The following is a 17075-nucleotide window of genomic DNA, read 5'->3' on the forward strand; positions in this document are numbered from 1 at the left end:
ATCATTGCCCTTACCCCTTCCAAACTGGGGTGAACATAGAGTACAGACTACCAGTTTCTACTTTCTTCCTGTTTCCAACTTTAACCCTCTGTTTCACAGCTGTTTTGTTCACCTATTTCAATATATGGATAAGAAGAGGCATACCTAGTCCATTAGAAACTCTGTGTATGTTTACTTGATAATGAGGTTTCCTAAAGACAAAGTTCAGTGTGGAGATAAGCATTTCTGAAGAGAAGGCAACATCTAGATTTACAGACACTGATCCTTTTTCAGGCTTGGCATTTGAAAAGAACACCCCTAGTTTGCATTTGTATGCTTAAGCATCTTAAACCAACTTATTGGGAGGCTGAGCACTTCTTGCTGTCGGCATCTGCGAAGCTCTGTGCAAACATTAACTAATGAATCCTCAAAGGACAGACGTGGGGCAAGTAGAAAAGGTCACTCCTTAATGAAGTGACTTTTCCAAAGCTGTACAATGAGTCAGTGGGGGAGCTTAGAAGGTTTTTTTTTTTTTGTTTCTCTCTGGGACCTGGTTCTTTATCCCAGTGACTCTTAATCCCAGACAAATTCCTGAGGTAAAGGAAGTCCTCATGCCCATGGATAAACGCCAGTGATTGACACCTCCTCTCTGGCAGATGTCTGAGGCAGCCTCTCTGCTCATCAATGCCAGGACATGTTTTGGTGGTCACATTCTTTAGGGCCAAGCATGGAAGGGAGTACAGAAATCACTGCATTTTCCACTCTACCCTTCCCCTGTGGAAAGACCAAAGTGCTGCTGGTGTTCCCTTGTCTTACAGATCTACTAGAGCCTGGCTCCAGGTAGTGCCCAAACTCTTAAGCTCTTCTGTGCCTTCTCCAAGCCCTACATGTTTGAGAGGTGGAAGGAGCCCCTTATCCTTTGTTCTTTGGGCAGTGTGTATGCCTAGTTTGACTTCCATTTTTTTTCCCTGGGAAAAGCAGAACCACAGGCAGGGCTGCAGCATCAGTAGGATTCAGGCTTTGCTTTGTAGGCAAACAGTGATAGGAGCTGGTAGCTGAAGGATTAGAGGACCTTGCAGTGGGATTTGGCAGAAGCTCAGGTGCCCTGTCTGTAGTGGTGGGTCTTCCACTTACTTTTTCAGGCTATACCGATGTAGCTTTTTGCCTGACCAGGAATTCTGAAATGACCTTTGTCTTTTCTGGTGTTTTTTCCAGCAAGAGGCTCCTCTGTGATGTGGTGATTGTGGCCGAGACCGTGGAGATGGAAGCCCACCGCGTGGTCCTGGCGGCCTGCAGCCCCTATTTCTGTGCCATGTTTACAGGTACTCTCCTTGACACCACACACTGTTCTGGGGTTGAACAGGCCATTGCAATCCCAAGGCCTGAGGCTGTGTCTCTGTCAGGAGCTACAGCACAGGCAGAGGGTTTCCTCAAGAGAGAAATTATACAGATAGGTCTGCAGTTTGCTAAACTTCATGGATGATGCTGGTCATCCTTGACTAATTCCTTGGGGCATCTGTATGGGTGTGGGGTGCTTGTGTGGCTGTGGGGTGAGTGGGTAGCATGTGGGCCACAGTAAAGTTACTATGGGGTTTGGCTCACTCGATTTTTTGGTTATTTTTATTCCCCCTAACAAGACCGTGGGTCATGAAAACATTATTAACATCAAGCACGTGTGCAGTGCCCTAAATGTTCATGGTGCACATCAAAGAAGTAGCTGGCACAGGAGTTGTAGTTTCAAGGCTCAGCCCTGCTGATACTGATTTGGCAGTCACAGATGTTTAATCTCCCGTGGCACTTTTTTTCTGCTGCCTGAAATAACACCGTTGTTCTCTCGCTCCCAGGGTGTTTTAGCAGCCCTGCTTTTTGGCAGGGTGTGTTGCTGCAGTCTGGTATGTTTTGGTAAGGGCAGAAGGGAAGAGGAGGACAAAATTCTTGCTCTGTTGGCCTGACCACTGTAGCAAGTGCCCTTTGAAGGCTGTGCCCAGGCAGGGCAGCAAAGAAAGCCATGCCAATACTGAGGCAGGAGAGTGACCAGCTTATTTAAGTCATTCTAGTAAAATTAGTCTGGTCAGGAACTCCTTACCTTCCTTCCTTTTCCTTGCCCTCCTCTCCAGGGTAGGAACTGACTTAACCAAATACAAAGAAAATGATTTTGCACCCCAGGGAATGGGTGTTACTGTCCCTGAACTCCAACATAAATGAGCTACAGGGGTTTTGCCCCTGTTTCGTGTTCATTTGCTTGTAGTCTAGGGCTTGCTTCTTCCTTTTAAAAGCCTTGAGATTACACCTAGTTTAATTTGCTTTGCTGGAAGCAGAACACAGCACTTCTCAGGAAAGAGCTTGTCATTTGGGAAGCTTTTTTCCCTTCTGTGACGGAGGTGGGGGGAAAAACCTCAGGTGTAAACAGATGTCTGAATGTGAGATGAGATGTGACGCCGTGGTGGCTTTATCAGTGTGGTGGGCTCAGGTGGGAGAGCATTTGTGTTTTCTAGGGCACTACTGCTGCACCCTGAAGTTGGTGTTGGCTGTGGTGGTGAGGCAGAGGAGCAAATGCTGCTCAGAAGCAACTGTTTGTCAGGGCACCTCGAGCAGGACTTGAGAGGGCTTGTGATGCTCGTTCCTGGCGAGACGTTTAGTAAAGGAAAACTCTTGGAAAAACCCTCTGATCCTTAGAGGTCATCTGAGCGGGGAAGGTGGTGGTGCAGGGCTGCTCATGTTTCCATGCAGGAATTCTCTGGGCCGTGTAATCCCTCACGCTGTGAGTTAAACAGTAATCAGCTAACCACGGTCATGTGGCTGCTCGGCAGCTCCCCTGGGCTGGGTGACAGCCTGGGCAGCCGCCTGTCCCCTCCCCCTGACACATCCCCGGGGGCAGAGGGTCAGGCAGAGACCAGCTCTCCCTTTGCTTTCAGTCTGGCTAGTCCCAAATTCCTGAAGTCTGGATCTCTCTCTTGCAAAGACTGAGTGCGTGATCTCCTTCCAGCTGTGTGGGGGTTCCCTCCCTGCAAAGGGACAGTTTAAAATCACAGCTCCAACATGAGTTGGTTGTCGTGACTTGATTTTTTTTTGCATTGCAGTTTTGCATCAGTGATGTAGCCAGTGGCTCAGGGACAGCCACACCATGGGGTGTTTGCAGGAGCTGCCTGTGCACGCTGAGTTCCCGCTGGAGGAGCAGCTTCCTGGGGCTGTGGGGGGCTGGAGGGGTCCCCCAGCAGTGCCAGCAGCCACGCTGTGAGTGAGTGATCAGCATGAAGCTGTGAACAGTGGAAATCAAACTGAGACCTGCTGCTCATCCACCTTCACCTGCTGCTTGCTCTGCAGGCCCTGTCCCTGACAGCTGAACCTGACTTTGGTGTCACGAATGACCTTGTGATGACCTTGGAGTCTTTCCTAGACCATCTTCTGTCCTCTGGTCAGGCATTCCCCTTTGAAACAGCCTTGGGAAGCCTGAAAATGGGCAGGCACATCTTCCATTCCTGTCTTCCACTGCTGAAGGGGAGAAGGGACCCAGCACTTCCTAACTGAGTGTCCCTTTTTGTACTGGCTTTCTGTAGCTTTTTGGATGGTGTCTGGTCCTCATTGGCACTGTTCTGTGGGGATAATTTGGGGTACTAATTTCTGTCCATTTAGAAGAAAACAGTCATTTCGGAAAGGGTAGCAAATACCTCAGTGATGCTGCTGGGGCTGCTCCTGTGAGATACCTTTGGAATGTTGGAAATGCTGAAGGAGGAAGCAGGTCTCATGTGCCCTCCCTTGCAGGTCTCATGCGCTGCTTCAAGGCACTCACCCCATGTGTGAGAGGCTGTGGTTACGTTATATGATGCACTTGTATTCTCCTTCAGCACATCTGGGACTTGGGAAGCAAGCAAAGCTGTCTCTGTGCACTGGGAAGCCTCTCTGGAGTGCAGTGTGTAGGAGGCAGGGCAGGCTGCAGTGCTGGGTAAACATGGCACTGCAAGCTGCTGCAGTTTTGAGAGTAGTTTATCTTGTACCAGAGCAGAGCTCTGCTCTCTCCCTACCCTCACGAGCAGAGGGGAACAGGGAAAGCACTGCTGGGTGTTGAGCATGATGCAGAAAAGGTGTGCCCTCATGAGGGGCCATTGTCTGCAAAGTCTGTCCTCAGAGGAGGGTCTGCTTGGAGCCACTCTGCCTTTGCTCCCCCATACCTTATTCCTTGTGTCTGCCTGACTCTGCCCAGCCACAGAGGTGCAGGGACGGGTCTGTGCAGCACCTCGTGCAAGGCAGCCCTTTCTCACCACAGCCCTTAGGGATGAGAGATGATGGTAGTGCTCTGAGTTATTCTGTAACTGAGGTGTCAGGTGAGGCTCGAGCCTGACTTAGGAGAGACATCCTGGGAGTTGGGGTTTGTGGGATTTTTTTTCCTGAAGGGATGTGAGATGCCTTCATTGGCCCACTGTTGGCTGCCCACAGCTGTGCCCCAGGGGCTGCATTTGCCCTGGCTCTGTGCTGACCTGCTCCTGGTCTGCACCAACCCCTGCCTTGGTTCACTCGTGGTGTCTCCATGTTCTTCCTCACTCCACAGCACTAGAGACGTGTCCACCCTCTGACAAGTGGGAGGAACTCCATCGCTCCAGGTTGGATCCCACTCGACTGTGGGGCCCAGCATGTGAGACTCCCCCCTCGTGGTGCCTGGGCTGGCACCGGAGCAGAGGCAGCGGAGGCTGTTGGTATGCAGGGCTGGCAGCTTGCTGGTGGGTGTGGAAGCCCACACAGCTTTTATTTTTGTTGCCTGTGTCACATGAACACCGCAAGGACGGATGATGTTATCAGATTGGTCCCTCCAAGCTATTTCTGCATCGATCCCTGGGTGTGCAAGGCTGAGCCTCCTCTCTGCACCACGGGTCCCACGGGGCTCTGGCTGCTCTGCTCCTCCTCTCTGTGCAGGGGGGGTTTGGGGGGTGCTCCTTGCAGGCACCTCCAGCACCACAAGGCTGATGGGGACTGACCTGTTCTCAGAAGCCCCCTCTCATCTCTGGAGACGTCTGGGATGTTTTTAGGGGAGGAAGTGTGTGAAGATGACATTTTGTCAATTAAAAAGTCCTGCCTGCTTTGAAGGCCTCCCAAATGTAGGTCACTTATCCCTTTGTACTTGTACATTTATATTCATGGGCTTCTCTGAACAACACTTTATTATTTAATTTTAAAAATTGAATTTGGGACAAATATTATTTCACTTCTTGGGGCTTTTGACTCTTTTAACACTTATGGTCTCACCCCTCTCCTGTTATTTACCCACTTATTGGCATAAGTGAAGTCAGCAAAGTTCAATTTGCAGGATCCAGGTTTTGCTCAAGCTTGGACCCCCCTTTAACATCTGACTCTGTGCACTTGGTGTGCCCAGCCACGTCTTGTCAAACACTGCACAGAGGTGGAGGCTGTAATTACTTCTCCTATAGGCTGCAGGAAACATTTTCCCACTTAATCCCACAGCAGTTCTGAGTCACCGGATTTCTGAGAGTGGTGATTATTCATGCCCAGGTTTAAGAATTGACATTTTTTCATGCTCTCCTTTGTTCAGCTTTGTTTTTCCACCCGTCATTTTCTTTCCGCTTGGGGTTTTGCCCTTTCTTTTCTGTGGCTCCTCAAGATCTTGGTGATTAAACCCCGGGTGAGGTCACGGTGTGCGTGGATGCTGGAAGGGCCCTGGGGAGTCCTTTCTCCTCCCCCCAGCGTGATTTTGTTCCTCTGTCGTGCTCCTGTCACGCAGGGGGTGTGGAGGTGGGTCATGAGTAGGCTCTTACACGGACACGTGGTTTTACTTGTATATCCAGAGGGGAAATTATTCCCCTACTTCTGCCTGTTTTTAAGTTATGGATTTGGAGGAAGGATAAAATTTGGGTCCAAATGTGCGAGGCTGGGAAAGTGAGAGGTGAGGAAATACATGTTCCTGCATGGATGCTTTGCACAAGGTGTATCTGATGTCTGGGTTACAGCAGGGTAATTGAGGAGAGAAGCTGGCTGCACACTGGACTGGGTGCTTGTTTTCCTGAGCAGGTTTCAGCTTCTTCCTAAAGAAAGAGGGTAACACTGCCTTGCTTTTATTGTAGGGTGTACCACAAAACACCCTAATGCAGCTGTTGCAACATACTCATCTACTCATATGTATATATATTAAAAAAATTAAAAATACTTACAGTAAATATATAAAAAAGGTCTTCCTAAGACTTGCCCACAGTCTCTTTGAGTCTGTCCCTGTACTGTTGAGGGACATAATGGTTTTTTTTTGTTTTTTTAACCTCTATATTTGTTTGAATTCAGGAGACCCACGGCAGGTTCTTTTCTGTCAAGAAATTAAGCTCGTTGCATTTATTGACTTATTTTTTTTTACATTAGTGTCCTCAGTGTTGAGTTAGCTGGCATTAGGAGGCTTCTGGGAATCTCCCTGGTTGTTCTTCAGTGGTCAGGGGCAGTGCCAGGCAGTCTCGTAGTCAGACAGCAGGAGAACGTGCTGGATGTGTGGGGAGCGAGGTTCTGCAGAGCAAACTGTAACTGTCCTTTTGAACTGAATTTCAGGAGACATGTCTGAAAGTAAGGCCAAGAAGATTGAGATTAAAGACGTTGATGGCCAGACCCTGAGGAAGCTGATTGATTACATCTACACTGCCGAGATTGAGGTCACGGAGGAGAACGTGCAGGTAGGTCTGGTCCAGCACTTCCCGTGGAGAACTGAGAGAAAAGCTTGGAACTCAAAGGCACAGGTCCTTTTGGGGCTGAGGGATCTCCTCAGGCCACAGAAAGTAAAAGGTTGAGCTTGAAAAAAGCTGCTTCCAACCTCTGTTTAGTCTTGAGGCACTTTAGTGTTTTCCCTGCACTTAAGTCATGTTGCATTTAGCTTTTGTGTTGGGCTCTTATAACAAGAGCAGGCATTTGCCTTCCAAGAAGCTGTGCTGACTTGTGGGTCAGTCTGTCGAAGGTCAGAATAGACTCAAACAAGCAGTGATTTTTAAGGCCAGGGCAGGGGAATCTGGCTGTTAGTTTTTAAATTCTTCTGGGTAGTTTGAGTTGTTTGGCAGAGCTTTGAGTGGAATATATTGTTCAAATGAGGGCATTCTTCCTTTTTATTTTTGTGTGTGCACTCTGGCTTGAATTTCTGTGAGGTCAATATTTGTCCAAGAGTGGAAAGAGTAATTGAAAGGCAGCCTGGAGATAAAGCAGGGTGCTCAGGAAGAGAGTGTTTTGCTGTGTCACGTGGCTGTTGCTGCTGGTCAAGCTCTTTCTTTGACTCTGCTTGTATTTGTGGTAAGAAAAAGGCTCTGCACTCAGGCACTGATTTCTGGAAGGGATGCTGGGAGCTCGTGTGTGGACGTGCTTTTCGGTGGGTCTCTGGTTTTGTTTGCAAGGGGCAGTTTGAGCCCGTTGTCCTCCTCTCTGTGACCTGGACATAGGTCAGGGTAACAAGTCTCTGTCCACGATGCTGGAGAGAGAGGGGCAGTGCTGCTGGGTGCGTTCTGTTGACCTAATTAACATGGCAAAATTAGACTGGTTCTGCTTGAAATGAGGTTCTTGCTGTGAGCTCTTCTGCTCCAGTCCCTCAGGGGCAGTGCAGGTTCTTGCTGACCACTTGCTCTTGAAAAACCCTGGGCTGTGCTCACTTTGCAGTCTAAGCCTTTGCCATGCTTTGTGACCCAAGTCTGTGGGGGCCTTTTCTTGCCCCTTCTGCCCTCCACTTTTACAAACTTGACTTTCTGGTGCGCTCCCAGCCTGGCAGTTGTCACACTGGCAGGAGTGTGGAGCCTGGTTGTCCTACAGGACCATCAGCAAGGAGACCTTCAAGGTGCCACTGCAGCAAAGGAGCTGAGACTCAAACCCAGCTGTGGGTGGCTTGGACTGGCTGTCTGCTGTGTGACCCACACTTAGGGACTCTGTGTAGTCAGGATCAGCAGCAGCTGACATACATTACTCAGTGGGGAACGGGGGTGGAGCTCCTTGGACCTCCACTGCGGGAGGAAAAATGGCATTTACACACTCTCGGGCTGGTTCCTTCTTTTGTGGGAAATATGAAGGCCAAATCCATGTGCTTTCTGAAATGTGTGCTTTCCTTCCATGCTGCTGGTTGTTGGGTGGCTCAGAAGCACCCACTTGGCACGTGGGATGTGTGGAGCTCGGGACACCATCTGGCCCCAGCCAGCCTGCCTTGAATGGAGCTTGGGAAGGGCCTGTGCCTGCTCTGGCTGCGTTCCCAGGGGAGCATTTTGGTGCTCCAGCTGTACCTGTGTGTCAGCAGGGCTGTGGGAGCTGGAGCAGGCTGGAGAGCTGGCTCTGTCCTGCTCTGCCTGGGCCTGCCTGGGAGGTCTGGGAAAAGTCCAGGTGTTCCCTTTTCCGAGCAACTGGAAAGCTGTCTTTCCTAGTAAAACCTAACCAGAGCCTGCCTTCTGTGGCCCAGGGATTACAAGGAGTTAAAGTAAGATCCCTGTCTGTATTTTGGCTTTCATCTCTTAGACAGCAAGATAAAAAAAATGTAAGTTTTGAATACTAAGGTTTGGGCATGGTGTTTTTTCCCAGTCTATTAAACCAGGTCCTTTTACTGCAGGATTTATTTCAATAACCACTCTGTGAATAACTCTTTAGGCTAGAGGTAAATTAATTCATGGGAGCTGAAAAATGAAGCTGTTCTGCCGCAAGATTAACTGACTAGTTTAAATTTTATTATGTTTAAAATGTTCATGCTGAAAATGTTTTGTGGAATTTATTATAATTTTGTGATGAAACCAGTAGAAATAGATCCTGGGTGTTTTACTCTGAACAAAAGGCCATAAACAGGTTAATACTCACCTGCGGCCAAAAGAAGAAAGGTTAACAGAAATGAATATTGTGTGATTTGTTGGAAAGTTTCACATCAGTGAAGGCAAAAAACATGAACAACAAAAATTAAACTCTTTGCAGTCTCTGGTTTGGATTAGCAGTGTCAAGGTTAGGAGGAAGGTTTGGTCCCTTGCATCACCACATCCTCCTGATGCACAGCCTTGGGTCATCCATCCATCCATCCACCCATCCACCCAAGGACACCTCAGAAGTGCCTGTCTGTGTTGTTTCAGCAATGTTCCTTCACAGCCTTGCTTGAGCACAGTGAGACTTTCTCTTTTCCCAGCAGGTATCTCCTGAGGTCTGTTATTGCCATGCCATGCCCTCTGATTCTCTAGCAGGGCAAAGGTGCTTTTTTAAAGGAGTTTTTCAGACTTCCTCAGTGGGTGGAAGCAGCAATTTCTGGGTATAGGTGCCAGGTAATTTCATTGTGGAAACTACCAAAAATAAAAAGATTGCTCAATGGCATTAACTGAGCAGATGCAGCCAAGCTACCAAAACTTGTGAATAAATGAAAAGACACGATCTTTTCAGTGAGCAAAATAAGATGAGAGCAGAATAGAAATGAGAAGAAGATGAGCAGCAAAGGTACCATGCAGTGCAGGAATGAATGCTCCCAAGTGTGCTCGAATGCTGAGCAGTGCCCAGCATTTCACAACAAGAAGCCTTTTTACAGTATTTTTGTTACTTCTTTTCTAATAGAAACCTGTATTTTTTTTTTGCTTTTATAGGCCTGGTATGAGTTCAGGAAGTGAGACTCCCTTTTTTCTAAGCTTGTATTTCTGTAGCTGATTGTACAATGAAATGACACAGTGCTTTTTGTTTTGTTTTTCGTGTGAGGAAGGATGTGTGTACAAGGGGCCAAGCCTTTACAGTCAGTTCCAGTCATCATCTATGTAGTGAGTTCCTGAGGGGGAGGTTCATCCAGTTTCTCCTCAAGATTATGTCCCAAATGTGCAGGCAAAGGGGATTTTCAGCCCACTTTAGCTCTGTGAAGGAGAGCACTGAGCCCATGTGGAGGGAATACTCTCTTCTAACCCTGCTGGGGACACGTAGGTGAGAACTGCCCCAGCAAATGCAATCCTGCTTTATCTACTGGAACTTCATTCTTGGAGGGAGATGGCAAGGCAGTGTAGATGAAGCAGTAGGAAGGCTCAGGGATGATGGATGACAAAGAATCTTCTGAGCTGAGCAGCATTTTACCTCTGAACATGCATTTGGGATTTAACCTCCCACTTGTTTGGAAGGCTTGGAGCAGGGAGAGAACTTCTGTCTTTATTGCAGTCTCATGTTATTTCAGCAAAACCCACGCTGGGATTTCTGTCCCCACTGCCTTCTGTTGTTCCTCTTCTGTTGCACCCCACATCAGGGTTGGTTGTAAAGATTCATATGCATGACATACAGATCTCATTCATTCGAAGGTTGGGTTTGATACATTTATTTAGAAGGAAGTTGTGTCATGCAGTTTCTGTAAAAGGAAGGAAAACTAAAGTGATTGTCGTGGGGAAGTTCATGGATGCTCATGTGCAGCCCTGGTTGACTTCTATGGAAGATGTGTCAGAGCACAGGGCCTGCTGCTCCCCGCCTGTGTGGGGTAGCTGGTGGTTTTAACACAGCAATTACTTGGGTTTTTCAGTTAGGTCTTGATTTTGCAGCTGAAGTGGCTGCACTGCTGTTTTCCAACCCTCATATCAAACCTGCCAGCTCCGAGTGATGGAGCAAAGTCCAGCGATGGGGAAGCTGAGTGTGGTGTCCTCCAACAGAGCTGAATGATGAGGAGATTTGGGAGGAGGCTCCTCATTCTCTGAGGTGGTCCTGTGAACATACCTGGACCTCTGGTTCTAGGCAGTGAATACAGTCCCTCCTCAGTGTGTCCCAGTCATCCTTAATGAAGATGACACTTCATTACTTTCAGCAGCCTGAGAATTGCCCTCCCAATTAAGAAAGTCATTATCATTCAGGCTGTAATGAGTCCCTGGAAAAAGTCCTGATGAACCTGACTTCCCAATTAAACTTAGGACGCTGTGCAGTGTTACCACGTGTGAGGGGTGTCCTTGTGCACAGCCACAGTTTGAGATATGGATTGTACAGAAAGATTGAAACCTGAAATTAGCTGTCTGGAGGAAGTAGATATTGAAACTGTCAGCTTTGCAGGCACAGTAATTGTCATACAAAATGACTTGAGAAAAGAGAAAAAAAGCTTTGCTAGGAGCTGTACTATTTCTGTCTCAGATGTGTGCTCCTGCACCTCAGCTCTCCCTACGGAATCAGGACTTCACAGCAAGGAAGGAGAGTTGTGTGGCAGATGCAGTTTTGATGATAAAGGGGTGATAAGTGGGTCAGTTCATCACCCTTCCCCCTGTTCACTCCAAAAGCTGGAACTGTAGCAGGTGCAAGGCCAGGGTGAGGCAGAGCACCTTTCAGCAATAAATCAGGGCTGTCTTCCTCCCTGCAGCCAAAGCTCCTTGCCATGGATTGCCCTGGAGTGCTGGGGGTCCTGGTCCATGGCAGGGCTGACTCCTCTGGGTTGGGGGACCTTCCTTAGACCTATGGAAAGTCTTATAAGTTGGCTCGGCCTAATACAGAGGTGAGGAGAAACTCGTGGATGTGGCACCAGAGGACTATGCTGGGCCTGATGGAAGTGTCTCTGCATTTTTATTCTGCTGTTTAATCAAGGAACGGTGTGTCTGAAGTTGGAGAATGTAGATCAGGAGGGAAGTTGCCCTGTTTTCTCTCTCACCTCTATATCCCATGTCCTTCTCATGCCTGCTTCTGGCATTCCTGCTCCTGGTGAGGCTTTGTGGCTCCCTGATCCTGTCACACGTGCCTCTGCCTGGGCCATTTCACCCCAGGTGGAGCATTTAAGTGGAAGCTCCGTTGTTCACCCCGTGTGCTGCCTGGGAGCAGCTGGGGAGTAATAAAGCCTAATTGCCATCCTTGCACTCAAAAGCCACATTACACTAATGTAGTTTTATCTCCACTACTCGTGCGGTTTGGAGCAGTTAATTTAAAACTGTGTGCTTTACCTGCCGTGCAAACACAAAATCCATTAATTTCTCTGGTCATGGGTTCCCCTGGGAGGGTGCTTGGGAGCTGTTTCCCTGTTTGGGCAGATGTGCAGTCCCAGCTGTGTCCCTGGATGTGCAGCTGAGGATTACAGCCAGTACTCTTGTTTGGCTTCTAATTTGACTGAATTGTCAAAGCTGCTTATAAAGCTTTAATACATCCCCTGCCCTGGAGAAATGCTCCTTTCCCAGTTTTGCAGAGCAGGAATGGTGCAAGATAACTTTTGGCCAAGGGTACCTGGAATGCTGTGTCACTCTAGGGAATTAACCCCAGTCTCTGCAGTCCAGCATTAATGAATAAACCTTAGAGTGACCCAGAGCACTTTTGGCTGAAAGATGTTTCTAGTTTAGAGACATCAAAGGTCTGCAGAAGTAATTGTGCAGGCAATGTTGTGTTAAACTTGAAATTGGTATGAGTCTGCAGAGCACAGCTGGTGATCTAGATGGTTATGGTTACATCTATATATATATAGATATATATATACACACTCCCCATAGATGAGATAAATTATTTAGCAAAGCAGTCAGTCTCAGTAGTAATAGCAGATAATTTTGACATAGTTTCAAGAAATGAGTGGGTTTTGATATGGAGGCAGATCTGGTACAGAAGCCAGCTCTCTGTAAATCTTTCACGGCTGTTGGAGTTCAAACACTGAGAGCCAAATCCAGACCCAAGTGAGTAAGTTGCCTGGATGCTAATGGGGTTGCAGTTTGGTCCTGCTGCATGTTTAGGCAGGGCATTTCCTCTTGTTATTTCTAAAGGAAACAGACTTTGTTCTCCCGGAAATCCTTTGCTTGCTTTTCGCCTTCCCTGGTAAAAACAAGATGAGCGTCGAGACGCTCAGCTGGGAAATGGAAAAGAGAAAATCCACTCATCTCTTGATAGGCTTTTTATATCCTACTTCTGAGAAGTAGTATATAGTAATGCCCCTTTCCCAAAGGCTGAAGTGCTGTAAAGCTCCTTCTGCCCTGCCCTCTGAAGCCAGCACAGGGCTGTAATAGTAGTACTGGTACATCCAGGGGCTGTCGCATGTGGTGTTAGTGATGGCAGTGAGCACCTTCTGGTTTAGAGGCAATATCCCAAATACTGGAGGTAGGCAGCCCCTCTGGATTGGCAGGTGGACATGCTGGATGGATGGGGGTGCACAGAAGAAGCTCTGTATGGTCTGTGCCCAGAGATTTTTTGCAGGGAGTCTGGCTCCTCTACCCAAAACCCTTATGCAGCTCAGGTGCTCACCTCTCGTTCAGCTAATCAGAAAGTGGTCCACAGCTAGGTTTCAAAAACCTAGAATATTGCTATCTTGATTTAATCAAACCCCCAAACTAATTTCCTCCTGGCATGAAGAGACCTGGGCCAAAACAGACTCCCGGGTTAATTGATTTCTCTTTTTATTGTTGCCTGTTGGGGGTGGCTGCTTGGCTGCTGTTCAGCTGGGATGGAGCTGGAATGCATCTGTGGCTTAGAAAGACTTGGGGCAGGTTGTGAGTGTCCTGCCCTGATGTGGAATGGGACTGCGGTGGCAGGGACAGGGAGGGGACATCTTTATCCCTTCCGTGCCACCGAGATCCAGGGAGGTGAACGCTGTTAACCTACTTGTTTTGTTTAACAGCTGCTTGGGTTTTTTTGAGTTGGAAGTAATTTCCAGGAAATGTGTGCTCAGATGGTGAGCACAGATGCCCAGTTGGAAGGACATGTGTGAAGCAGCCAGAGCTATGAAGGGTCTGGGATAAGACACGTCTGCAGTTGCTGTTCGACATAAGAAAGGAAGTAGCTGATGTCACGGGCTGTAATGTCCCAATTGACTTTGTTTTCTACTTCCTGTCCTTCTTACTGGCCTCAAAGGTGTTTTTTTCCAGTAGATGTCACATTCCTGATCCACTTCTGTCTCCATTTTCTGCACTTAGTTTTGGAGGGACAAAGCAGTACCTTATTTTCAGAACGAACCACAAGTGTCCACAGCATTTTGTGTGAGTGGAAATGAGGGCTGTTAGTTTGAATAGTTGGCCCCATCTTTCCTGGGAGTCTTGCTGTCACTAAAACCTGCTTGAGCTTCTGGAAACTTCCTCTCTTACACAGCCCTTCAGGCACCCTGCTCAGAGGCCAATATGGTTTTGTTGGAAATAAGAAAGTTCAAGGTTTTGAGGAGTGCTGGGCTGCTATGGGCTTTGAATCTGATGGCAATGCTTATAAATAGTATAAAGCTCTATAGGGGAAAAAACAATAAATCTGTGGTGCAGGACCTACCTGCAGCAAAGCCAGAAATTCAGGTGCACCCGTGGTTGCTTGTGCCTTGTCCTCCCTTTACCTGCCTCGAGGCCTTGTGGGGAGAAGATGTGAGGAGAAGAGCTCCACTTTTAGCCCAGCATGGGATAGCTATTTCCATTTCTCAGAGCGTGAATGGGGATCTTCTGCATATGGATAGAGCCAAGCCTTTAACCTTCCTTCTTGTCCCCCACAGGGACCCTGAAGGGGAATTGCATCCAATTTGCGCAAGCTGTGCATCAAACACTCTTTGTCGTGCTCGCTCTAATTCCCCTTTCTTGCCTTTGCAGGTTTTGTTGCCAGCTGCTAGTTTATTGCAGCTGATGGATGTCAGGAAAAACTGCTGTGACTTCCTTCAATCCCAGCTGCATCCCACGAACTGCCTGGGCATCCGAGCCTTTGCCGACGTGCACGCCTGCTCTGAGCTGCTGCAGCAGGCCAACGCCTACGCAGGTGAGGGAGGGGAGCCCTTCTCTGGGGTCAGACCCTCTCCCAGGGGCACAACTTGTGTAGTCTGAGCGAGATCTACACGTCCTGGTTGGTCACTTCATACTTCTGGTGTTAGAACAGGGAAGGGAATGCTTTTGTTGGGTTCTAGACCGGTAACTTCCCGTCACGCCGCGAGTCGTGAAATGTGGTTTGGTCATGGGGGAGCTCCCTGTGAGGTAAAAAAACCTGATCCTGTGGATCTCAACCCACAGAGTAGCTCCTGAGTGTGATCCCAGCAAGCTCTTTGTGTGCCTGTTCAACAGCTTAGCGTTGGCACACTGGCATCCTCCCCATGGACCCTGCCCTGTGGGAGCAGAAGGGGATTTCCATTCTAGGAATAAATGGAACTAGGCAAAATTAAATCTGGTGGGTGGGAGTGGGAACACTCTGCTAAAACTGCCAGGCAGTCTGAGGCTCCGATCTGTGCAGCAATGGGCACTTACCCCAAGGGTGGATAGGCTCATGTTTCCTGGAGAGTGGATGTGTTTGGTTGCAGGCAAAGGCTCCCAGCATTTCTTCTCTACACTGTAAATGTAAAGCTGTTTCAGGCAGCCCCAAGCCCTGAACTCCCCAGTACTTTCCAGTCTCCTCTGGCAGAGCTGCCCTTGACCTCTGCTCGGGAGAAGCTGGTGGTTTTCTCTACTCAGTTTGTTTTGCTGCTTTTCTGGTCATTTGTATGGGGATAAATACACCTGCTGTCTCCCAGGGCACCTGCTCTGTCCTGCAAAATTTTCCTTGTCAACGATTTTGTCCTTAATTGGACCATAAGTAGGCTCAGTGGAATAAAAATGTGCCCACCGAGTCCTCCCCTATTCTCCTGCAAATAAAAGTAAAACCTTTTCAGCTGCTCTGGCTGTATTATCCCCTGGAGGAAAAGGTACCCTGGAAGGAATGGTTAATTGTATAAAAGCTTGCTTGTAATATCTCATTATCCTTGCTTCCAGGCCCTGTTTAATCTTTAACCCAACAAGCAGTGCATTCACTGTATATTTATTTGGTTGTTTGGCAATTAGAAAGTCTGCTTTGTTGTTTTATTGGCCTTCACAAGTCCCAGTTAGTACAGAAGTCCATGTAATGTTAATGGAACTCCATTAATAAAAATGCTATTAAAATTCTTTTCACTATGTTGTTTATGTAACAGCCTTAAAGCAAGACAGAAGGTCCCCAAACTCAAGACTCCATGTCTGCACGAGCTCAGTTACTTGAGAAATGCTTAATTCTGGCCAGTGGATCACTTCAGTAGGTGGAGGAGCCTTCTTGATGCAGGCACCAGTTACTTTATTAAAATCAGTAAATATTCTTACTTGCTTGCAACTAATAACAAGAGATCAAATATATTTCTACTGCCAGATGCAAGTCCAGAATGAATGACTGTGAGATTTTGTCCAGAAGTCAGAGTGCATCCAGCTGACTGTGCGGGGAGTGTTTCCTGCCTCTCAAGTATTTAAGGCCAGAAGAGTTCATTAGATCTTATATATACTTCCAGCATAACAGAGTATTAAATTTTATCCACATACTGCTATTTTTAGTCAGAGGCTTTGGCTTAGCTGTGGGGTTTTGGTGCCCATTGCACCAAGTAGGGTCCGTGACTGGGGAAGTCCCAAGTCCAGAGTCCAGCTCTGCAGCACCAGCTTTGGTGAGGGGTCATTCAGGTGCCATCTCCAGAGAGCTCCTCTCTAGAAGATACACCAGCTCATGTCCCTGTGGTGCTGCTTTTTGACAGGCAAAGCACTTTGCAGATGTGAGAACTCGAGGCAGATCTTGCTGCGGAGGGAGATTTTTGGATACGTGAGTCTGAACTTATCAAAGCTGGAGGATTAGAGCTTGAAAAAAGCTGCTGCAGATAAAATGTCTGAGCTTCATGTTTCTGTATTTCAGCCAAAGATAAATGGGACTTAGAAATGGCAGGTGAGATTAAATTGGCAGTATGTGTAAGAAATGCTTGCAAAACTAAAATTGTCTGCAACTGGCTAATGACACAGTTGGCCTAGAAATTATTTTTTAGGAAGTAATTCTTTCCTGTGCCTTTTGGCTCAATATAGAGCTTGACAGATTTGATGATCCTCAGTCATAATTCTTCCAGTTTGGGATTATAATCAGTGACATTCATTTTGTTTTCAAGTGGCTACCAGAGTTACAGCATGGAGGGATCTGGAGGGAGAAGAGGGAGATAGAGGAACTTGTAGAGTTGTGGGCTGAAGTGGAAAGGGGAAAAGCTACTGGGGAAGGTGGGTGCTGGGGGGTTGGAGCAAGAGAAAGGGTACATTTACACATTTAGGGGAAAGAAGTAAAAGGTGGAAGGAGAGGAGAGCTGATCCCATGGGAGTGCATGGGATGAAGATACCCCTTGCCCATCTCTCCGTGTAGCCCTTGCACACACAGATTCAGCTCCATGCCCTGGGATTCCTCAGTATTGGCTGCTGACCATATGCCCCAAACTGATTCATGTTAAA

General features: G+C 47.8%; 1 protein-coding gene across 4 annotated transcripts in view; it reads left to right on the top strand.

Moving 5' to 3' along the window:
- Positions 1–17075, top strand: part of KLHL3 (kelch like family member 3) — a 60398-nt gene that overhangs the window by 22307 nt on the left and 21016 nt on the right. For all 4 annotated transcript variants that reach the window (XM_027682905.1, XM_027682904.1, XM_027682908.1 and 1 more), the window contains 3 exons: positions 1195–1301; positions 6517–6638; positions 14424–14586. In XM_027682905.1, coding sequence (XP_027538706.1) covers positions 1195–1301; positions 6517–6638; positions 14424–14586 — 392 coding nt within the window. The remainder of the gene's footprint in view (positions 1–1194; positions 1302–6516; positions 6639–14423; positions 14587–17075) is intronic.

This window comes from Neopelma chrysocephalum, unplaced genomic scaffold (assembly GCF_003984885.1).
Source record: "Neopelma chrysocephalum unplaced genomic scaffold, ASM398488v2 Primary Assembly neopelma1_63, whole genome shotgun sequence".
In the NCBI taxonomy this organism is placed as follows: Eukaryota; Metazoa; Chordata; class Aves; order Passeriformes; family Pipridae; genus Neopelma; species Neopelma chrysocephalum.